The sequence below is a fragment of the Cricetulus griseus genome, chromosome 4 (genome assembly GCF_003668045.3).
Source record: "Cricetulus griseus strain 17A/GY chromosome 4, alternate assembly CriGri-PICRH-1.0, whole genome shotgun sequence".
NCBI lineage: Eukaryota > Metazoa > Chordata > Mammalia > Rodentia > Cricetidae > Cricetulus > Cricetulus griseus.
Window position 1 is genome coordinate 65,791,064 of NC_048597.1, and position 24,688 is coordinate 65,815,751.

Here is a 24,688-nt window from a genome sequence, read left to right on the forward strand (position 1 = left end):
TCTCTGATATGTTCTTGGATTTGATTCGCCAGTATTTTATTGAGTATTTTTCTATCAATGTTCATGAGGGATATTGGTCTGTAGTTCTCTTTCTTAGTTGTGTCTTTGTGTGGCTTGCATCCCTGGAATGAAGCCTACATGATCATACTGGATGATTTCTCTGATATGTTCTTGGATTTGATTCGCCAGTATTTTATTGAGTATTTTTCTATCAATGTTCATGAGGGATATTGGTCTGTAGTTCTCTTTCTTAGTTGTGTCTTTGTGTGGCTTGGGTATCAAGGTTATTGAAGTCTTGTTAAAAAAGTTTGGCAATGACCCTTTTGCTTCTATTTGCTTCTATTTGCTTCTAAAGAATACTTTGAGGAGAATTGGTGTTAGATGTTCCTTGAATTTCTGGTAGAATTCTACACTGAAGTCATCTGGTCTGGTCCTGGGCTTTTTTGGTTGGGAGTCTTTTGATGACTGCTTCTATTTCATTAGGGATTATAGGTTTAAACTATTTAAACTATTTATCTGTTCTTGATTTAATTTTGGTAAGTGAAATCTGTCCAGAAAATTGTCCATTTCCTTTAGATTTTTGAACTTTGAGAAATACAGGTTTTCGAAGTGTGACCTGATGATTCTCTGGATTTCCTCTGTGTCTGTTGTTATGTCCCCCTTTTCATTCCTGGTTTTATTAATTTGCATGTTCACTCTCTGCTGTTTGGTAAGTTTGGATAAAGGTTTGTCTATCTTGTTGATCTTCTCAAAGAACCAACTCTTTGTTTCATTGATTCTTTGTATTGTTCTCCTAGTTTCCACTTTATTGATTTCAGCCCTCAATTTGATTATTTCCTGACACCTACTCCTCCGGGGTGTATTGGCTTCTTTGTGTTCTAGAGCTTTCAGTTGTGCTGTTTATTCTCTAGCATGATTATTCTCTTGTTCCTTCATGTGGGCACTTAGAGCTATGAACTTTCCTCTTAGCATTGCTTTCAAAGTGTCCCATAAGTTTGGGTATGTTGTATCCACATTCTCATTGAATGCTAAGAAATCTTTAATTCATTTTTTTATTTCTTCCTTGACCCAGGAATTGTGCAATTGGGTGTTACTTAATTTCCATGAGTTTGTAGGTTTTCTGTAATTTCTGTTGTTGTTGAATTCTAACTCTAAAGCATGGTGGTCTGATAAGATACAGGGGGTTATTTTAATTTTTTTGTACCTGTTGAGGTTTGCTATGTTGCCAAGTATGTGGTCGATTTTAGAGAAGGTTCCATATGGCACTGAGAAGAACATATGTTGTTTTGTGTTTGGGTGGAATGTTCTATAGATGTCTGGTAAGCCCAATCAGGCCATAACTTCAATTAGTTTCCTTGTTTCTTTGTTAAGTTTCTGTCTGGTGTTCCTGTCCAGTGGTGAGAGTGGGATGTTGAAGTCTCCCACTATAAGTGTGTGCGGTTTTATGTGTGATTTGAGTTTTAGTAATGTTTCTTTTATGAACATGGATGCCTTTGTATTTGGGGCATAAATGTTCTGAAGTGAGACTTCATCCTGATGGATTTCTCCTGCAGAGTTGGAAGTGACCTCCTTCATCTCTTTTGATTGATTTTAGTCCGATTTGTTGGATATTAGGAATTGCTACCCCTGCTTGTTTCTTGGGTCCATTTGATTGGAAAATCTTTTCCCAATCTTTAATTCTTAGGAACCATCTGTCTTTGAAGTTGAGGTGTGTTTCTTGTATGCAGCAGAAGGATGGATTCTGTCTTCTTATCCATTCTGCTAGCCAGTGTCTTTTTATAGGCAAGTTAAGACCATTAATATTGAGGGATATTAATGATGGTTGATTGTTCATTCTTGTTTGTTTTGGATTTGGTGGTGGTGGTAATATTATGTATGGGTTTCCATCCCTTTTTTCTTTTGGCTGTTGGTAAAGTGGAATTATCTATTGCCTATATTTTTCTGGTTGTAGTTAACTTCCTTGGGTTACAGTTTTCCTTCCAGAACTTTCTGTAGAGCTGGATTGGTAGATATGTATTGTTTGAACCTGGTTTTGTCATGGAATATCTTGTTTTCTCCATCTATATTGATTGAAAGCTTTGCTGGGTATAGTAGTCTGGGCTGGCATCTGTGGTCTCTTATTGTAGGTAGAATATCTATCCAGGACCTTCTGGCTTTTAGAGTTTCCATGGAAAAGTCAGGTGTAATTCTGATAGGTTTGCCTTTATATGTTACTTGACCTTTTTCCTTTGCTGCTCTTAATATTTTCTCTTTAATCTGTATGTTTGGGGTTTTGATTATTATGTGTCGAGGAGACTTTTTTTTTTTTGATCCAGTCTATTTGGTGTTCTGTAGGCGTCTTGTACTTTCATTGGCATGTCTTTCTTTATGTTGGGAAAGTTTTCTTCTATGATTTTGTTGAATATGTTTTCTGCACCTTTGAGTTGGATTTCTTCACCTTCTATACCTATTATTCTTAGGTTTGGTCTTTTCACAGTATCCCATATTTCCTGGATATTTTGTGTTAGGGACTTGTTGGACTCAAGATTTTCTTTGGTTGATGAGTCTATTTCTCCTAGCGTATCTTCATCTCCTGAGATTCTCTCTTCCATCTCTTGTATTCTGTTGTTATTCTTGCATCTGTAGTTCCTGATTGTTTATCCAGCTTTTCTATTTCCAGCACTCTCTCAGATTGTGCTTTCTTTATTGTCTCTATTTCAGTTTTTAGGTCTTGAAGTGTTTCCTTGAAAGATTTGTTGATATCTTATATTTTTGGTTTGTTTTTTCTTCCATTACTTTAAGGGATTTTCTCATATCCTCTTTGAGACCCTCTATCATTTTCATGAAGATGTTTTTAAGGTCATTCTCTTCTGCTTCATCTGCATTGTGATGTTCTGGTCTTGCTGGTGTATGGTCTCTAGTCTCCAGTGGCGTCATATTGGTTTTTCTGTTGTTGAATGTGTTTTTATATTGTCTTCTTCCCATCCTTTCTTCCGGTGGGTGTAGCAGGAGTCTCTTCCTCTCCTGGTGGGTATGAGACCAAGGTTCCCTTCTGGTAGATGCAAACACTTCCAATAGTCTGATGTCTGTCCTTTTCTCGTGGATGGAGGCAGGAGTGTTAGTGGGGCCTTGGCGGTCTCAGGGTGTGCTGGAGCCTGCCAGCTGAGTTCAGATCCCATGAGCAGACCTCTGGCATCAGTTGCCTCCCAACTAGGGCAGGGAAACCCAGATCGGAAGCAGCTCCTGTCCTACCTGGGCTGGAGGATGGAGGTGCAGTCAGTGCTCTTAACCACTGAGCCATCTCTCCAGCCCCCCAAGCTCTTGCCTTCTATATGAAAGACTTGAGCTAGATCTTTACCTCAGGAGAAGACAAGAAAAGAGAAAAATGCAGAGAGGAAAGAAGGGGAGGGCATAGAGGGAAGAAAATTTTTCTGAGCCTGCATAGTTTTTTGTTTGTTAATTTGTTTGTTGTTTTGCATGGTGTGGTATGGTGTGGGGTGGGGTGAGTGTGTGTGTGTGTGTGTGTGTGTGTGTGTGTGTGTGTGTGTGCGCGTGTGTTTCCTTAGGGAAATGTTGGCAAAATTGCTGATCTTTTGCATTCTTGTGTTAGTTCTGAAAAGCTCTAGAAATGTTAATTTGGTTGATTTTTCTCTAAATACCACATAAAACATAGCATTTAACATTCAGAACACCAAATTGCACAGAATTGGGGCCTTTTTTGTATTCTCTACTTCCTACTGAGAACAGTGAGGCAACATTAAAAAGCTGTAAGGGGTCTGAGTTGTTTTGTTTTGTTGGTTTTTCAAGACAGAGTTTCTCTGCAGCTTTGGAGCCCGTCCAGGAACTTGCACTGTAGACCAGGCTGGCATAACAAGCCCCCAGATGTTGGTTAGCACAACCAACATCATGATGGAAGTACCATTCAGGCCTTAGAGCCCAACACATAGACAGCACCACCCACCAAAAAAAAAGACGAAAGACCTAATCCATCAAATCCATAGCTCTGGGAAAGTTCTAAGGGTACTAACCTTGCTTTTTGGCTTCTGTAGTTCTGTTTTGAAGTGTGTCAATCTAAGACATGATTTCTGTGCTCTCAAGCTCACCCTGAGAAAGGCTCAGAACTGAACTCCGGTCTTGTAGTCACTGGCCAGCTAACAGACTTCTTATTTCCTTGAACTCATGATTGAGCTGTTCTGTGCTGGCTTGCTTACAACAGAACAATTCTTCCAAAGGTTTTAAGAGACTTGCATCTCACTTTCCTGTCTCAGTTTTTCATTTAAACAAACAGAAAAATGGCAAGATTTTCACTCATGGAGAGTCATCTTTTCATCTTACAAACTGCTTTTCTTTTTTACCCTGGCCACAAATCAGCAGACAACCATTTTCTTTTTCTTCTTCTTCTTCTTTTTGTTTTTGTTTTTCGAAACAGGCTTTCTCTGTGTAGCTTTGGAGCCTATCCTGGCACTCGCTCTGGAGATCAGGCTGGCCTCGAACTCACAGAGATCCGCCTGCCTCTGCCTCCCGAGTGCTGGGATTAAAGGCATACGCCACCAACACCTGGCCCAGAAAACCATTTTCTAAATGGCTATCATGCTCATGACCCTGGAGAAGAAGACACAATATCCAATGGGCCTGAGTAGGTGTGTCCCAGAGCACTTATGAAGTACCCAGGAACATCATTCAATAAAAGCTCTCATTGGAAAAATGGAGTATTGGAGTTGCTAGGAGACAGAAGAGGATGTGATTATAGATAACAGATTTAGGGAGAACTTTTAAATTTTGTTTGCAAATAGTCCAAAAATTTGAAACATATATTATCACAGAAGATGCTTTATTGCTCGGGAATGGGATGGAAAAACACAGCTTCGTGTCCAGGAAATTTTCAGGGTTGCTCTATGGTCAGGAATTAAGTGGAGCACCTCCTTAATGCTTGGTCCTTTAACTACTGCAGATTTTTAAAGACATTCAATTATTTATTTGTATGCATATTTATGTGTATTTGTGTGTGTGCATTTGTGTGTGTATTTGTGTTTGTGTGTTTATTTGTGTATGTATTTGTGTCTATCTGTGTGTGTGTATTTGTGTGTGTGTCTCTGTGTCTGTACTTGTGTGTGTGTCTCTGTGTCTGTATTTGTGTGTGTGTGTCTATGTGTGTGTTTGTGTGTGTATTGTATGTGTGTGTATTTGTGTGTCTGTGTGTGTGTGTGTGTTTGTGTGTGTGTCTATATTTGTGTGTCTGTGTGTGTCTGTATTTGTGTGTGTGTCTGTGTGTGTGTCTGTCTGTGTGTGTCTATATTTGTGTGTGTGTCTGTGTGTGTGTATTTGTGTGTGTGTATCTGTGTGTGTGTGTGTGTGTGTGTGTGTGTGTGTGTGTGTGTGTGAGTACAATTTTCAATATTTCCAGGAGTGTGTTCTCTCCATCATTCTGGTTCTGGGGATCAAACTCAGGTATCCAGGCTCTGTGACAAGCACTTTTTCCTGCTGTGCCACCTCACCAACTCTGATCTCTGTCAGTTTTTGGCCACTGTCCTGGCTAGTTTTATGTCACCCTGACACAAGCTAAATTCATCTGAGAGAAGGAAACCTCAATTAAGGAAATGCCTCTATAAGATCCAGCTGAAGGGGGTTTTCTTTATTAGTGATTAATGGTGGAGGGCCCAGTTCATTGTGGGTGGTGTCATCCCTGGGCTGGTTGCCTTAGGTTCTATAAGAAAGCAGATTGAGCAAGCCATGGGGAGCAAGGCAGTAGGAGCCTCTGCATCAGTTCCTGCCTCCAGGATCCTGTGTGAATGCCTGGTGTTTCATCACAGCAGTAGTAACCCTGACTAAGACAGCCACCTGTCAAAAGACATGTCTATGGGTGAAGTGAGGTTTTTTATTCCCCTTTGTGGTAATGGTTTGGGGGAGTTTGTTTTAGTGTTTGTTTGTTTGTTTGTTTGTTTGTTGAGATAGAGATCTCCCTACGTAGAACTGGATGACCTACCTGGTGAGTCTTCTGCTGGAATCAGAAGTGTAAGACAACAAAGCCACCTTGTTTTCCTGAGCTGTCTCTACAGTGGCTCTCCTGAGAGTCCTGTCAACTTATTGCTGGTCCACTCCAATCCAGAAACTACCCAAATCTAGGAAAAAAACTAAAACTAAGTTGCCTAAACCCTAAAACTAACCCCAGGGCCTGGGGATATAGCTCAGCTGCTCGAGTGTTTGTCTAGCATTACAAGGGCCTGGCTTCCATCCTTAGCGCCGCATGAACTGGATGTGGTGGCCCCATGCCTGTAATCCTAGCACTTGGGAGGTGAAGGTAAAGGATTAAAAGCTCAAGGTCATACCTGACTACACAGTGAGTCTGAGGTCAACCTGGACTATGTGAGACTCCATCACTAAAATAACTATTATTTAGCTAATTTAAAAAACAAACTCCAAAGCTGAGCTCACTGGCTAACAAGCTTGGGTTTACCACTTCCAGCTCACCTTTCTTTTCTCTCTTTAGACTGGTTGGAGCTGGAGAAGGTTGGAAGGACACATTCCTCTGGGCCTTATCTGCTGAGAGGCACAGTTGCCCCTAACATCATTGGGGGCTCCAATTATTCCAGCACTCTCTCAATACTCCCATAACTAAACCCATCAGCCCCTCCAAAGGTGCTAGCATACACTAGCCACACCCCCCAGAGAGTTGCACAGCAACCACAAAGCAAGCTTCTAAGCCACCTGAGCCATGGCTAGCTCCTTCTCCTGAGAGGATCAACTCCTTTACAATTATGAATCTTTATCATTCTGATCTCTGCTCATGGTTCCTTTTTACAACTTTTTGTTTGCTTGCTTGCTTGCTTGCTTGTTTCTGTTTTGTTTTTGCAATTACAAAAAGACGATAGCTGCTTCTTGCAATTGCAATCTGCATGATACACCAATGTCTTCCGTTTTGAATTATTTGCCACCTTTTTAGTTCTCCAATAGCTAAATAACAGATTTTTGCAATACATATAAGCACAATAAGGATGGCATGTCCATCAGTGGCTGGACTCTATTAATATAGAGTCCAACCAGACCTCTAGATCCATGGGCTCTGCATCTAAGCTGTCAACCAACTGCAAATATAAAACATTTTAAGTTGCATTTTGGGGCTAGCCTAAAATGTTGTCCAACTGGAAAAGCCTCAAGAGGTGGAGATGTGGGGACAAGGATGCAGCCTCGGAGTAGGAATGGAGACAAGGCCACTGAGTGATGCCCCACAGTCGTCACTAGGGTTCCCATCAGGATCCCCTAGCTATGACCAGAACCCAGCACTGACAAGAAGAAGGTACTGGGTGGCGTGCAGAACTCGGCCTCCTGATCAGGCCAGGTGTTAAAGGGGGAGAATCTGAAAGAGAGGGAACAGGGCTGAGGGGACAGAGGCAATGAGGGAGGGCATGGGGAAGGCAAGAAGAAAGTTACACTCAGAACGCTCTTCTTCTTTTCCATAGTTTCTGCTTCTTCAACATCTCCAGGAGTTTCCATGGAGACATGCTCCCTGCTGCCTTGAGGAGGAGGGTGCAGGGCCCCTGTGTATACCAATAGCAGGTGTGGCTGTCAGTGCTGTCTCAGGACTCATCTTGTTCCCCCAGGCCATCTACTGTGACCTGGGCTTAGAGGTGGGAGGAGTCTGTGGTCTCCAGGCAATTTTCCCAGCTCCAAAATGCTGAGGCTGAAGAGACTTTTTAACACAGTGTGGTGGTTTGAAAGAAAATGGCCCCCCAAAGGGAGTGGCACTATTAGGAGGTGTGGCCTTGTTGGAGGAAGTATGTCACTGTGGGGTGCAGGCCTTGAGGTCTCTTGCTCAAGCTTTCTTCAGTGTGAAGTCAGTTGACTTCCTGTTGCCTCTGAGTCAAGAGGTAGGGCTCTCAGCTCCAGCACTATGTCTGCCTGCAGATCTAGGTTTATTTCAGTCCATGAGAAACTAACTGTCAACACAAATTCAATCTTGCTTAAGGGAACATTGTAAAGTAACAATTTTTTCTATGCCTCATATGATCCGTTTGAAACCATGGAAGACTACATCATTATGTGTGTCACTGATCTGCGAGACAAAACAAATTCGAACAACTAAAACATCTTAAGAATGCACCAAGCTTGAGAAGTCTCACACAAAACTTGAATTTCCTGTACATGCTTCCTGTCAAATGAAGTTACTTCCTGTGCACCACTTCTTTTGCAAACCGGTCTTCTAGTTCCTCTCATTGGACCTAGATCTGCTAAGAGACATAGAGAAGGACCAGATGTCCTGTGATTTCTCTCACAGAGACAGAGACCCTTCTCTTCTCCGAGCTCTAGAAACTGACCTGTTCCGGCTTCAAGAGAAGCTTCTCCTTGAAGATCTTCGCCAAGGTGGAAGACTCCTCCTATGGTAGTCATCTCGAGGGGGGATGACCCCAAGAGGGAGGAGAAAGATGGTTTCAACATCCATTTTCAACCATTTGACAGTTTCTCTCTAACACCGCAGCCACACAGTGCTCTTCCATCTTGCTTGTGGACAGCATCCGCTGCCTCTCGGGGATCCTCAAACTCAAGGAAAGCAAAGCTGGAGGGTAGGATTGATCAATCCACACACTTGGGAGTGGCCCATAATAGCCAAAAGCCTGTTCTAATGCAGTCTTTTCCCCATTGTTTTCCAGATTACCGACATAAGCCTTACAGTCCAATGGAAAGGAATCAAGATGCATTTCGAGATCCTGGGCTCAAAAAGCCAGAGCTCAAATCCTAAGGTTCCAACAGGCCCAACCTCCTCCCTCCAGCTCTGCTTCCACAGGTGCTCTCTCTTCCCTGGAGTCCACAGAATGGTGGGAAACTATTTTTCAGGAAAGGAAACTGATTCCTGAGAGTTCAACCGCCAATCAGTGAAATTCACCATGCAGGGGTAAGCACAGTGGAGTCTTTTCCCGAAAGGTCATAAGGCTCTGTTCCTATTCCTAAGGTGAGAATAACTCTGATTGGACAGTAGGAAGATCACAAAGTGCATGTGACAGTGTCTGACACATCACAGAAGCTGGGGGAGGTGAGCCATCCCCCAAGTATCACTAGACACTAAGTACACTGCTTCCCCTACCATTTGGGGGAGACTTGGCTGCCACTGTCTTCATCCTCTGAAGCACAGACATCCTCACAGGCACTAAGGGATTGCTCTTAGAAATCACACACGAGTTATGTGCATACACTCCTTAACAAATATTCATCTTGGTTACATCAACATTTTAAGAGCTGTAATTTTTTGACATAGTTACTGGAACTTTTATTTTAAAAATATTATCCATTTTACTAGTATATAAAGCACTCAAGAGCTGTAATTTTTAAGTGGAATAGTTTTATTTATGATTTTTCTTGGTGTATTGGGGAAGGCATGAGCCTAAAGGCCAGGCTATTTCTAGTCTAGCTGTTGATATAACTGTGAAGAATGTCAAGGGAAGGTGTTCACTAGAGTGCCCTGTTTCTCCCTTTTTCACGACTGCAGATGCGATCTGACCAGCTGTCTTACACTCATGTCACCGTGACTCCCCATGATGGACTGTACCTTCAAACTTGAAGGGAAATGAACCCTTCTTTTAAAGAGGAAGCGGGGGTGGGGATCAAGAAGAAGATGCATTCATTGGGAGGATTTAGGGTGATGAGAACTTGAAGCACTCCCTCTACAATCTTTATCTTTACAGCTCCTAAGTACAAAGGTCATGAAAAACTTGGTTTCGGAGCCTAGGGTTTAGAATATTGAATTGTTCTTCTCTTTACAAACTTCGGCTAGTCAACTCATAAGTAGTCTTGGTAAAAGTTAAACCTACATGTATTAGTCAGGGTTCTCTAGAGCCATAAAGCTTACAGAATGGATATATATATATATATATATATATATATATATATATATATATGATTTTATTGGAATGACTTACAGGTTGCAGTGCAACAATGGCTAACCATGAATGGAAGGTCCAAGAATCTAGTAGTTGCTCAGTCCCACGAGGCTGGGTGTCTCAGCTGGTCTTCTGTATATGCTGGAATCCCAAAGAAGCAGGCTCCAATTGCCAGTGAAGGAATGGCTGTGCTGACAAGGCGAGGGCAAGCAGGCCAAGAACAAACAATCCCTTCCTTCTTCCACTGCCCTTAAATAGGCTTCTAGCAGAAGGTATAACTCAGATTAAAGGTGTGTCTTCCCTCCTCAAGATCCGCATCAAAAGCCTGTGTCTTCCAGTCTCGAGATCCAGATCACAAGTGTGTCCTCCATTTCTTGTAGTTCATTGTAGTTCATTCCAGATATAGCCACACTGACAACCAAGAATAGTCATCATACTATACTAATCAGAAAACACTTGGTAAATGACAATGAGCAAAATCTTAAACAAATTTTGCTCTGGTCTGGTTTTTCTCTTCGTTCCCACTAGATGGCAGAATGAGGCCACAATAGAGGGCATTTGCAAGTCGCCCAAGTTTTAACCCATCAAACCATATTTTTGTTTGGTTCCTTCTTTTGTCTAGTGGGAAAGAAAAGTAAAGGTCACACATACAAATACAGGGCCTTTTCTAGTATATAAATGAGACATATTAAGGCACTGCCTTAAAGACCCTTCATATGGTAGCACACACCTATAACCGCAGCATTTAGGAATCTGAAGAAAAGGACACTGGTTACAAGACTAGCCTGAACTAAACAGCCTCAATATCCAAAGATCTGTGATATCCAAAGGTTCCTGGGATCATCTGATTTTCCATGTGGTTGGTAATGGTCATGTTGTGAATGAAGAAACTGTCCTAAACTACAGTGCCCACTATCCTCCTTGACTTCCTGCATAGATGTGTCCCTACTTTCAGTTTCCCTGTGCCCAAATCCCAGCAGCATATCTCTGAGTACTATGCTTACTCCTCCTAGGCTGTTTCCTGGAGGCCCTGTTCATTTTTTTAAAAAAAATAATCAGTTTAGATAGATAAATAGATGGATGGATGATAGATAGATAGATAGATAGATAGATAGGTAGATAGATAGATAAGTAGGTAGATAGATAGATGGATGATGATGATGATAGTGTGCACACATGCACATACTTGATTCTGCCCCATGTGTCTCATCTCATCACAGGGGCCAGCCTTGGCTACTGACATTCACAGTCATGTGACCCTCTCCAAATTCTTATAGTCCTGTTTGCATTGTTCCTGGTGATGTTTCCCAACTGGCTGGAACAGCCAAGTGTGGAACTGACCCCTGCATAGATAGACAGGCATGTAGATCTGCAAAAGGAAGAGGCTGGCCCATCCTCTTGGTTTTATATATGTTTATTTTCTTCCATAACTGACTTTCATTCTCATTTCCATCAGATCCTAGAGTGGTGGTTCTCAGCCTATATGTCTCGATCCTCTTGGGGTCACATATCAAATATCCTGCATATCAGATATTTACATTGTGATTCATAGCAGTAGCAAGATTATAGTCATGAAGTAGCAACAAAATAATTTTACGGTTGGGGATCACAACATAAGGAACTATATTGAAGGGTCACAGCATTAGGAAGGTTGAGAAACACTGGCCTAGAGCATAAAGCCAGACTCACATGGGCCCCTTATACAGATGGTTTTTGTGCAAAGGGCCGTGGGACTGTACAGCAGTGACAACTAGTATTTAACAAGTTGACCCACTAGACATTGCTGGAGAATCCTACTAGGCAACGCTGACTCACCAGACACTATTGGGGGCCCCCACTTGGCAAAACCGTGGGGTTATTGACTGGATGACTGGTTGTTCCTGTAACTTTCTCAGGTACCACTACTATGCCTCCCAGCCCTTTGGTGCTGTGTTTTATACTTCTTGGGAACACATGTAGCTGTGGATACTCAGGAAGATGATGCTTAGATTGTATAATTTTGATGAACAGAAATAACACTATGATATTTTACATTGCTCAGACTGCCATAGGATTCTCAGTCACAAGGAGACTTTTGCACAGACAGACTTCAGAGCAGATTCAAAGCAGGCTGGTTGCCCTTGGAGACAAATTCACGAGGTCATTTTCCCAGGCATTGTTTTGCTAATTCAAGGCCAGAGTTCGAAGTAACGTTAGTCTGCACATACTCCTCAGTCTCAAGGTTCAGCCAACTGTCCACTGTCTGGAAGCCCTCACCAACTTAGAGCTACGTGCTAGGCCACTTGCAGTAACCAGTCGTTGTGACATTCCTAGCCTGAGAGAAACTGCATGACTTAACGTGTTGTGAGTATGGGTTGAGCCCTGAAAAATAACATATAATCGTCTGGAGCCTGGCTGTGAGAGAGGGAGAGGCAGACAGCAGAGAGTGAGACCAGAGGAGAGGTGAGAGAGTTGGGATGGTGAAGCAGAGAAAGAAGGAGCAGCGACGAAGGGGCAGCAGAGGCCAAGAAATGCACAAGGCTGCTATGAGAGAGAGAGAAGTGTGAGAGTTGAAGAAGAGAAAGCATGAGATAAGTGTGAGAAAATGAATGAGCGAGAGTGAGAGGGTAAGGAATGGACGATGGAGGAAAAGTGTGTGTATGTGGTGTGAAAGAATGCTGTGGGAAAGAGGGATTGCTATGTAGAAGAGCTGTGCATGGGAACTGTCTAAAGAGTTGCACTGTGAATGAGCTGTGTAAATGAGATGCATAGCTATGGCAGTGTGGAGATTTGTAACTGTAATTGTTATAAAAATAAGTAACTGGGCAGGAGAGAAATGTCTCTATGTAAAAAGATTGTCAAGAAAGAGAGATTATTGGGCTGGAGAGATGACTCAGCCGTTAAAGGCTAGGTTCACAACCAAAATATATAAGAGATCATTTAAGTTGAAGTAAAGGAGAAGTCACCATCAGGAAACTTGTCCCTTTTTTAAGTTACCAGCAGAAATCATGTTACCCTCAAATAGAAAAGTCTAGCTACCCTCCAATAAGAATCTTTCCCAATATTCTGAGGCTTTCTTTTTATTAGCCTGGTGCTGACTGGGGACTGATCCCCTCCCAAGTCAACTACATTTTTGTATTTGTCCATAAGCAGTGGGGTTTTCCTACTGACATGGTGTCAGAACAGTCCAAGAATGAGTGCTTGTGAGAAAACTCCAAGAAAACAAGCCAAGAGTTTTGTATCCTGTTTCTTCAAAACACAGGTTTGTTCTTGAATGCGCTTGTGTGCCCCTCCAAGGTGTAGAGGATAAAAGTGAGTTTACTTCAGATTACAACTAGCTACTGCTATTTGTTTACATGCCTCTATGGAAAAAAAAACAAAAACGGTTCTGCCATGCACAGCTTATCCTTGTGATGCTACACTTTCCTCATGTGACTCTTCTTAACCTTTGGAGTACCAACTGTCTGATGCCCTGAATAAAGTTAGTTATTATGTGAGACATTAGTCTGCCTTGTTTTGAGGCTCCATTCTCCCAGGTCCCACAGATTTTAGAGTGGTAAACAACAAGTTTTTTCAATTTAGGCGCTCCTGTATAGTTTGTTTTCTCACCCCCACTCACAGTAACTGGGCTATTTTCTGGAAGGATATCAAATAGTGTAATGACAAGCAACTTTGTCTGTCTTGTGCTGGACAATTTATAATGAATGGATGTTTGCTTGGTTCTTGAATCTGGGAAATTTCAACTTAAGGTGCCACCATCTAGTGAGGATCTTCCTCTGAGCCATCTCAAGGGGGAAGGGAGACTGCAAAGAACAAAGTCTTTGATTACAACATGAATCCTGGAATTACTAAGGACAACACTGGGGGTTGATTACATTGGGGTTTTCCACCTGAGTTTTAGAGGAGACAAGATCATAATGTCCACTCACCAGAAACCTTCTATGACAAACACATAGTCCCAGACACTAGAGATTGTGACCCTGTTGGTGTGTGTAAGGACTGGAAATGTACTTCTTACAAACCCCTCAAGTGCTTCTGATGCAATCCAGCCTTTGAGAACTGTGGTTCTAGAAAATGAGCCTGATTAGAGAAATCTAGAAACATTTCTGGTGGAAACAATAACATTTCTTCCACCGAGGGGCAAAGGTCAGTTGATCCAGTTGAGGAATGGCAGCCCCAGGAAGGTGAGCATCTGTAGTTCCTGTGGATAACATGAATCCCGACAGTGCAATAACTAGATCAGTCTTTACGGTTGGATTCGCGGCTGGCAACTATCTAACTATCTAACAAGGCTGGTCTATCTAACTATCTATCTATCTAACAAGGCTGGTCTATGGACTTACTGGGCTAACATGAGGGCATCTAAATGCAGAGGTGGCTAGGAAGCAAAAGGCTCACGTGGACTAGGAAATCCTCAGCAGGACATGCTGTCCAATGGATGTTAGCACATGCTACAAAGATATTCTCATTCCCTTCTTTTGTTTGGCCCTAGACTCTTTCTTCAGGCGGGTGCTGGGAAGCAAACTCCAGGCCTCTGGAAGAGCATCAAATGCTCTTAACTGATGTGCCACCTCTCCAGCCCAACCACTAGATTTTTGAGTGGCTCTCAAGAATCACAAGATAAGTAGATGGTCCTCCCTCCCTGCAACAAGCTGACCTTACTTAAAGGCAGTAAAAGACACCTGCTCTGGGCTCACGAGTCTGCTCACTAGGTAAAGAAAACTGCCTTCAAGACCATGAAAAGGGACCTTTTAAAAAAATATATTTAATATGCACTGGTGTTTTGCCTATATGCACTCTGTGTGAGGATGTCAGATCCCCTGGATCTGGAATCACAACAGACAGTTGTGAGCTGCCATGTGGGTGCTGGGAATTGAACCCCAGGTCTTCTGGAGGGACAATCAGTGCTCTTAACCGCTGAGCCTGAAAAAGGAAAGTTTTTCAGGTATCTCCTTTCTTTAGTTTTGCTGAGTGTGTGTGTGTGTGTGTGTGTGTGTGTGTGTGTGTGTGTGTGTGTGTGTGTGTTTTGCCTGAGTGCACGTACATGTGCACCACATACATGTAGTGGCTGCGGAGACCCCAGGGGGGAGTTGGAGCCCCTGAACTGGAGTTACCAATGAGCCACCAGATGGATGGGTGCCGGGTATCAAACTCAGGTCCTCCCCAAGAGCAGCCAATTCTTTTAACCGCGGACCCATCTCTAGCTTCAGACGTCCCATTTCTTAACAGTTTGCCCTGTGCCCATTCAGGATCGGCTCGGGGTGGGAGCAGTACTCTGCCGGGTGCCCCCTTCCAGCGAGTAAAAGCGTCCCGGCCCGGCCTTTGGGGTGACGATGGCAGCAACGCACACCGCTTGCTTAAAACGGGTCCTTCGAGACCTCCCCCGCGGAGCATGCCGGGCCTGAGGCCGAGTCAACCCGCGCCGCACTCGGCCGTGACGGGAGCGCGTCAGAGTCTGGTCGCAGGGTCCTCACAGATTGCCCCAGTGGAGGCCCGCAGCCGTAGCCGGTAGGGGCGCCTTTCCAAGCCTAACCAAAAAGACGCGCGTCACCCTGGCCCGCGCGCCGGAAGTGACTCGCGCGTTCCCGCCGTGCCTTTCGCCGCCGTCCTGTGGCGGGAACCGAGGCATCTGAGGGACGGTGGCGACTGTAAGTGTCCGTTCTGGGTGTGCTCGGCCTGGGTCCGGGCTGGCGGGATCCGGGCTGAGTCCTCCACCTCCGCGGTGGTCACTGCAATCCGCGGCTCGGGCGGCATTGTATGCAGCCCGCGGCGGGAGGCCGCAATCCCGAAAGGTGACAAGAAACTGGCCTTGGACCAGACAGTGACCGCTTGCAGTGTTTTCTCGAGCCTTAATTAACCTGTGTGCCAGGGTTAGAACTACGTGTTTGCAGCCATTTACTTAATTCATTTACTTTATGGAGTCGTCTTTAGCCCCGTCCTCACATTTCATTTGGTAAAGCAGAATGTCTTGGAGCCAAACACGTCTAAGCACCGACTGTACAGCAGTGGGGAAAGAGAGAGAGAGAGAGAAAACAAAACAAAACACATTGCCATCGATGCTGGGAGTTATTAGAGAAGCCGGTGATCGTGGAGGGCTGGTGGTTTTGAAGCCCCTGAAAATAGCCTGTAAATGTGCTTATGTCTTAGTTAGGTTTTGTATAAATCTTAAACATCCCATTTTTGATTTCTTATTTTGAGTTTATCAGAACAGTAACGGTTGCCTCTATAGCAAGGTCCCACTTTCCCCTCCCCACCTCCAAGTCTCTGAAAACCAGCATTGGCTTTGCCAGTAAAGCCACGCTCAAGGCCCAAGAAGAGATGCTATTGGTCAACAGCTTAGATTTGTCTCAGAATTCCTTCCCTCTTATGACCCTGTGACCCCGAGTGCATTCATAACATCGTAAGTCATGAGATGATGCACTTTAGCAGTTGGCCTCTGCACAAGGTTGAGTGTCTTTTCATTGAGAACTTGCTCACAATTGTTTCTTTTTTCTTTTTCTTTTGTCTTATACCCAGGAGAAGAAACCATGCAGGCATTTCTAAAAGGCACATCTGTCAGCACTAAACCACAATTCACCAAGGACCGGGCAATACCTACAGGAAGCAGTGGAGAAACCAAGAAAGTCAAGCCAGTTCCTTGGGTGGAAAAATAGTAAGAATTATCCATATTTTTGTTGAAATAACTAAGTTTCCTCCCTAATCTTTTATAGTCCACTGGATTTTTGTTTTGTTTTAATGTAAGGGAGATTTGTGGTATTTAGATGCTACTACCTTTGGGGGGTACAGTTTGGGGGGGTCTTAGATACAGAAATGAAAACGTTTCTGTGAGCTGGTTATAAATAGTAGTCCTATTGAAATCTAGATTCTGGCCCTCTTTTATTATTGTATACTGGAAATTGTTGGGGTTTTGTTTGGTTTTAGTATATAAAAGGTTTGAAGTAGCACTAAATTGTCAGCTAAGTGATACTAGACGTAATTGTAACCATTAGCTAGATGTATTCTCTGATTATCGAGGGTTTTCAGGTTATTTACAAGCCAAACAAGGTCCTAATAAATGACTTATGATAAAAGTTACTAGCTGGCAGTACAGGACTGATCCAGACCCCTGAACATGGATGTCAATGAGGAGGCCTCTGCACTCTAGGAGGCCCCTGGTAGTGGATTAGTATTTTTCCCTGGTGTAAGAAGGGACTTTAAAGCCCATCCCACGTGAAGGGATGCTCTCTTGCCCCAGACACATGGGGGAGGGCCCAGGCCCAGCCCAGGATGATGTGGTGGACTTTGCGGAGCCCCCATTGAGGGCCCTACCCTTCCTGGGGAATGGAGGGTGGATGAGATAGGAGGGGTGAGGGGGAGAGGAGGGAGAGGGAGAAGGCATTGACATGTGAAACAAGCTTGTTCCTAATTTGAACTAATTAAAAAAAAAAGAAAAAAATATACAAGGATACACTCAAAAATGGTAAATAAATATGCTTTGCTACTAGAAAAAAATATTGATGTGAAATAAGAGAAAAATCATGAAAATTGTTGATTTCCAATTCTTAAAATAATGAAATAAAAAATTACTGAGTAAATTAAAAAAAAAAAAGTTACTAGCTGGGAGTGGTGGTTTGTATATACCTCTAATTCAAGCACTCAGGAGGCTGAGACAGGCAGAGCTCTGAGGTCAAGGCTACCCTGGTCTACAGAGTGAGTTCCATCGAGGATAGCCAGAACTAAACAGAGAAAACCCCGTCTCAAACCAAACAAAAGGTCTCCTTTGGTGTAGTTAGGTGTTAGAAAAAAATGGTACTGACTATTTAATGCATTAGCTGATGGATGGGTGTGTATATGATTATTTTAAGCAAAGTAGTTGCCAGTTATTAGATTTATTATTTTATAAACTAGACAAGTGTTCCCCCCAACACACACACTTTTTTTTTTTTTTTTTTTTTTTAAGTACAAGGTCTGACTGTATAGCCCTGACCTAGAATACTTATGTAAACCAGGTTGGCTTCAAACTCAGAGATTCTCCTACTTCTGTCTCCCTTGCTAGGATTAAAGAGGTGAGCCTCCACACCCAGCTCACTTTTTTATTATTATTAATTTATTTTTTATATTCCAATCCCAATTCCCCCTCCCTCTTTTCCTCCCACTCCCCCCCCCATCAAGCCCTCCCCTTAGGAAGTCTGCTAAGTCTGTCCCATTATCTAGTTGAGGCAGGACCAAGGCACCTCTCCACCCCCACACCCCTGTGTCAAGGCTGGGCAAGGTGTCTCTCCATATAAAATGCATACCTGGTTCACTTTAAATTTAATTCCTCTGCTTAATATTTTGTGTGTGCAGTACAGGTAGAGGCAAAAATAATTTCATTTCAGTAGTATGTATTTGCTTGAGGTAAATACACATGAAGATTCTGCCTGCTTCCAATTTCATAACTAATATGAGAGCACTATTATTGGTATTTTAGCAGAAGGAACACTTTGGACTTTTCTGTGGCTCCATATATGCTAAATAACCTCCTTTCCCTCCATCTGTTAGTCGTCCAAAATGTGTGGATGAAGTTGCTTTCCAGGAAGAAGTGGTTGCAGTACTTAAAAAGTCTTTAGAAGGAGCTGATGTAAGTAGATGGTGTTTGATGGCACTGGGAAGTTAGGGTTTATTCACCTCTTCCTTTATTTTAACCTCTTATCCATAAATATAACCTTATATGCTATAAGTCTTTGATGCTATTTATAAAACAATAGTCATCTTCTGTGTGACGTTCTTATGTAGTATTCAAGTAAAGACCACTGAATAGCTGGGTGATGGTGACACATGCCTTTAATCACAGCACTCAGAAGGCAGAGGCAGGCAGATCTCTGGGAGTTCGAGACCAGCCTGGTCTACAGAGTGATTTCCAGGAAAGCCAGGGCTACACTGAGAAACTCTACCTAGAAAAACAACAACAAAAAAGATTGCTGAATAAGAGTAGGACCCTTTCTCCGTGAGCTTTTATTTTGGAGAGGAAAGAGACTAAACAAGTAAATCAAGAGGTATAAGCATGTAATAAGTAACAGGTTATAGAAAAGAGTCGATTTTAAAATAGATATAGTTGGCTGGGTGTGGTGGCATGTGCCTTTAAATCCAACACTCCAGAGGCATAGACCAGCCACAGTGAGACCCTGTCTAAAACATGTGTATGTGTGGGTGCCTTTTTTTTTTTTTTTAACAAGATTTACGCTGTCTCACAATGCAGGCAGTGAGGACATGGGACTTGAGTTGGATGCTCACACTGCATTTATGACCAAGAAGCATAGAGATGAATGCTAGTACTTATTCCCTTATGCCCTAGTGCTCCTCAGTGAATCTAGAATATACAATCAGTCCTACGTCCCAAGTCTCTCCCTCATCAACTTGACATTCAAACATATAACTTAAGCTATGATATTCTATCCCTTGTCCCCTTAGGCTGATGACTAGCTTATAATGTAAAATGTATTCAAAATAATTTCAAAAATTCTGTCTTCAGCAGTTCTAAAACTGTTTAAAAGCATAAGAACAGAGACTCTTCTGAAACTCTATCTCTAAGCTGTGAGTCCCTTACAATTCCAGCCAAGTCACATAATTTTAATGAACAATTGTAGAGTGACCATCCCTATCCCAAAAGGGAGGAAGGGGGCATAGCAAGGGAAGAGTAGATCAAAGCATATCCTAAACCCAGCAGGACAGATATCCATTCTGACATGTGAGGTTCTAGAACAAAGGACTTAGGTAGCCACATCCCACCAGCTCTGCTACCTACAGCACACAGTTTCAGTCTTGGACCAGCTCCCCAGCTGACATCCCATCATCATAGGTCTCCTAATTCCAGGGTCTCTAATGCACCTTCTGCCTCATTCTTTTTTTTTTTTTTTTTTAAGATTTTTATTTATTTATCATGTATACAACATTCTGTTTCCATTTATATCTGCACACCAGAAGAGGGCACCAGATTTCATAATGGATGGTTGTGAGCCACCATGTGGTTACTGGGAATTGAACTCAAGAACTCTGGAAGAGCAGTCGGTGCTCTTAACCTCTGAGCCATCTCTCCAGCCCCCAAGGAGGCAACTGCCTCATTCTTACATCATTCATATCTGTAAAACTAGTACCATGTAGGTGATGATGCTAAATTCTGCTTCCAGTTCAGCATGTAGCATGGACCTGTGTGTCTTCTGGGCTGACCCCAAGGAAACACTTCTAGAGGTATTCATCAAGGACATGCCCAGAAGTTTGTGAACCCAAAACCTGTTAATCATCATTTTGATTTTGATTTGAAAAACCTTTAAACTATGTGTTGTTAATGTTAAGGTAGTAGTCTTTTTTTAATAATGTATTTTTATTTTATATACATGGTGTTTTGCCTGTATGTATGTCTATGTGGGGGTGTTGTGACTTGGAGTTAAGAGACAGTTGTGAGCTGCCATCTTGGTACTGGAAATTGAATCTGGGTTCTCTGGAGGAACAGTCAGTGTGCTCTTAATTGGTGAGGGAGCCATCTCTCCAGCCCCATTTTTTTCTTTTTCTTTTTTTCTTTATTGAGGCAGGGTTTTTCAGTGTAGCCCTGACTCTCCTGGAACTCACTCTAAGGACCAAGCTGGCCTTGAACTCAGAGATCCACTGGATTCTGCCTCCTAAGTGCTAGGATTAAAGACCTGCACCACTACACCTGGGTGTAAATGGAAAGTTTCTCTCCTTTCTAAGTGAACTATCTAATGATGTAGGCAGGTAAATTATAATTAAATGCAACTGTTAAACACTTAATAAATACAGATTTTACAAAGTGCAGCAAGTATAGTGAATAAGAGCAGAGCCACTTTAGATGGGTGTTGGATAAAGCAGTGCATAGTCATGCCATGCAAGAAAAATGGAGTCAGAGTCCAGATTGAGAATTACATACATTCAGAGGAGAAAGTTCTTTCTTACTGGAAGTCATTATAAGTGCTTGAGGTTTTGCTATTATTGAGTAGAGTATGAAGCCAATGAAGGCTTTTAAGTAGCATACAGGGTGACACCTGATTTGGGTAAAGCATGAACGAACAAGACGGGCAATGTTTGGCAAAAGTCAAACTATCATCTTCTTTCTTATCTTCAGAATTCTCCGACCTGAATTAGAACTTAATGCATTATCAGGGTATAGTGGCCTGAAATTCTAAGTGGAGGCAGGAGGGTAAGGAATTCAAGGTCATTTACAATTACATAGCAAGTTCAAAGACATATTTAAAACTATAAATACTGTGATAGCACTTATATTAAAAACTTTACACATGATGTAGTCTATTAGGAAAGTCATTACACCATTCCATAGACAGTTTGGCATTGTCAATTTCATCTATTTGTGACAGAATCTAATCTACAAAAATTAAAATTTAATTTGTGCAGCTTCCTAATCTCTTATTCTATGGGCCACCTGGAACTGGCAAAACATCCACAATTTTGGCAGCAGCTAGAGAACTCTTTGGGTAAGTTGAAATTGGTTGGTGCCTTAGTCATTATTCTATTGATATGCACAGGCCGGCATGTTGCTGGAGAAGTAGCTGAGAAATGCATCCTCATCTGTAGGCAGAGATAGAACCTAGGCCTGGCAGGGGCTTTTGAAACCTCAGAACCCACCCCAATGACACACCTCCTGATTTTTTTCCTAATAGTGCCACTCTTTGATGAGTATTCATTCAAATAGATGAGGCTTTCTTATTCAAACCACCACAGTTGTTTAATTTCTTTTTAAAGACTATACACCAGGGGCTAAGGACATAGTGTAAGGGTTAGGAGAACTTTCTGATCTTCCAGAGGGCCAGAGTTTGCTTCCCAACACCCACATCTGGTGAGTCACAAGGCCTGTAACTCCAGCTCCAGGGGATCAGACACCTTTTTCTTGCTTCTGAGAGTATCTGAATACAGGTGGCATACACTCACATAGAAACATGCATAAATAAAAATCTCTAGAAGAGAAAAAAGGGTTTGAGAGATGACTTGGTTAAGACTATTCACTAGGGGTTGAAGAGATGACTTAGCAGGTAAGAGAGTTTTCTGATTTTTCCAAAGAACCCAAATTCAGTACCCAGCACCCACACTGAGCAACCATGCTGTAACTCCAGCTTATCCCATGCCTCTTTCCTCCATGGGCACCTGCACTCAGGTGTAGATAAACACAGACACACGAAGCACACAGAGAGTGTGTTTGTGTGTGTGTGTGTGTGTGTGTGTGTGTGTGTGTGTGTGTGTGTGTGTGTGTGTAAGACTTCAGGTTCATTCCCTAGCATCTCCAGGCAGCCACGGTACTATTTTAGGTGGGTGGTAGTGGTGTACATCTTTAATCCCAGCACTTGGGAGGCAGGGGGAGGTGGATCTGAGTTTGAGGCCAGCCTGGTCTATAGAATGAGTTCTAGGACAGCCAGATAGCCAAGATTACATGGAGAAGCCCTGTCTTTAAAAAAAAAAAAAAATTCATAGCCAATCATCGTGCATATTTGTAACACTCAAGAGACTAGGGCAGGAGGTTCATGAGCAAGGCCAACTGAGCTACATGACAAGGCCAGTTTCCAAAATAATGTTAGTAATGGTCTTAAAGAATTTACTTGTAAGTGCTATACTTAGTTGACTTAAGAAAAGGTATATGCACTGAGCCCCCTAAATGTTTATGCCCAAAGAATATTTAGAATCTCGTACTAATTAGGGAAAATAAAGGAAAACCTAAACCACTGACTTAGCGAAATAGCTTGGCTTTATCAAAGGTAGCAAAGGACCAGAGATCAGATACCAGCACCCACATCAGGTAGTTCATATCAGCTCTAGGAGATCTACTATACCCTCTGGCCCACACCCCCACCCACACACAGACCCATGGCATGATAGAACACTCCTCTAATCCCAGCAAAATAATCTCAAATTTGAGGCCAGATTGGACATCACAGTAAGACCCTGTTTCCAAAATGAAAAAGTGCATATACACATTTGTCTGTGTAGAGAAAATACTAGAGAATTTTGAAACAGTAGTTTTCTGGAGCATAATTTTTGTTTCTCCAATGTCTCTACTGGCATGTTACTTTAAATACTCATTTTAAAAGTACTTACATACCAGCCAGGAGTGGTGGCATATGCCTTTGATCCCAGCACTCAGTAGGCAGCGGCAGGCAGATCTCTGATAGTTCAAGGCCAGCCTAATCTATGATGAGAGTTCCAGGACACCCAGAGCTGTAACACCAAGAAATCCTGCCCCCAAAACAACAGGTTTATATGTCAGCTGTGATGGTACATGCCATAAGCCCTGTACTAAAAAGTGGAAACAAGAGAACTGCAAATTTGAGCCATTCTGGACAACATAGTTCTAATCTTGCCTGGCTATGAGAATCCATCCTTTATGGACAAGAAAGCTTATTTTGCAGTGGTATCGATGACTGCAGTGTCACAATTGCCAATGAGAGACACTGAAGGCTTATGTAACAACCTCTTCCCCAACCCCCACTCCAAAAAACAAGAAACAGTCTACTGAGGAAGACATTGAAGATAGCTCCTCACAGTTGATGACTTCTAGCAGGGGTGGGGGGTAGGCATGGTGTTTAAGGAACTGGCCACTGGGAAGAGTTTGACCATGCTCCAGTGAGTATATGGCAACACATATTGGATTTGGAGTAATTTTTTTTTCTGCTTTTGGGTGGATGGACCTGGGAAGCAAGTATCATATGGGTACATTGTGTGAAATTGCTAAATAGTCAATAGATATATTATGTTGGAAAAAATACTTTTTAGAAAGTTCATATTTAGGCTTGAGTTATAGGCCCTGAGTCTTACCCCTTGCCACATACAACCTTCTCATTCATGTTTCAATGTAGTACTTTACCTTATAGCAAGTTATTATATGGTGATAATTCAAATGTGTTAAATTATAACATTTAAAACTCAATAGATATCTAACAATCGAATAAGTGAATTGCCTAAGGAATATGTTACTATAGTTTTAGTAGGAAGTAGATGCTTATTACACAAAACTGAGAAATTAAATGATATATAATTTAATATAGATACATATATCGATAAAAGACGGGATCTCAATATGTAGACTAAGCTGGCCTTAAACTCATTGGGATTCCAGATCTGCTTGCCCTTGCCTCCCAAGTGCTGGGATTAAAGGTGTTGGCTACCATGCCTGGTCTCTAGGTTTTAGCCAAATGTTAAATACATAGCTCTGCAAAGAAAGACCATATGTGTGAATGTGCCTTCTGTTTGTCTTGCTCACCAGGTGGGTTCTAAACAGCTTTAGCACCTGGGTTACTTAATGCTGTATGTTTCATAATGTTTTTCATTTTGAAATAGGCCCGAACTCTTTCGATTAAGGGTTCTTGAGTTAAATGCATCTGATGAACGTGGAATACAAGTAGTCCGAGAGAAAGTGAAAAATTTTGCTCAGTTAACTGTGTCAGGAAGTCGTTCAGAGTAAGTAACTTGCTTCCCCTCTCCATAATACAGCTCATTATATTTGCTTTAAATGTAGGCTGTGATTTGAATTTGGCCTCCAGTAAGGCATGGAATTATTGCAAATTATGAAGGTAAGTCCCCCTGGTATCTTTATAAGAAAATGACAAACACAATTATTCAGTTTGGCAGTATCATTTCTTTTGTAGTGTTGACAAGAAAATCCTCAACAGATAAAATTTCACAATCTTTCAGTTTCAGATACCATGTTATAACAGCACAGACTAGACTAAGATAAATTCTGGGTTGACAGTGGAGAGTACTCACACCTAGAGTGAACGGGTATAGTGAGAAGGGCAAGCAGCAACTTAGGTTCCCTGCTCTTGATGCAGCCGGGCCCTGCAAGGTTCTGTTGCTACTGCAGTCTGGTTCTCCCTCAACATGTGGCT

The 24,688-nt window shown here is 42.3% G+C and overlaps 1 protein-coding gene and 1 pseudogene across 2 annotated transcripts in view; one reads left to right on the plus strand and one right to left on the minus strand.

The window, feature by feature from the left end:
• Positions 1-8,176: 8,176 nt before the first annotated feature.
• LOC100766621 lies at positions 8,177-8,672 on the minus strand (annotated as a pseudogene).
• Positions 8,673-15,323: 6,651 nt separating this feature from the next.
• Rfc4 (replication factor C subunit 4) overlaps positions 15,324-24,688 on the plus strand; it is a 13,423-nt gene continuing 4,058 nt past the window's right edge. Inside the window, exons 1-5 of one of the 2 annotated variants that reach the window (XM_027412977.2) lie at positions 15,324-15,475; positions 16,344-16,479; positions 18,348-18,426; positions 21,210-21,289; positions 24,141-24,260. In XM_027412977.2, coding sequence (XP_027268778.1) covers positions 16,355-16,479; positions 18,348-18,426; positions 21,210-21,289; positions 24,141-24,260 — 404 coding nt within the window. In that variant the 5' untranslated portion in view covers positions 15,324-15,475; positions 16,344-16,354. The other variant, XM_027412978.2, reaches the window with a different exon arrangement.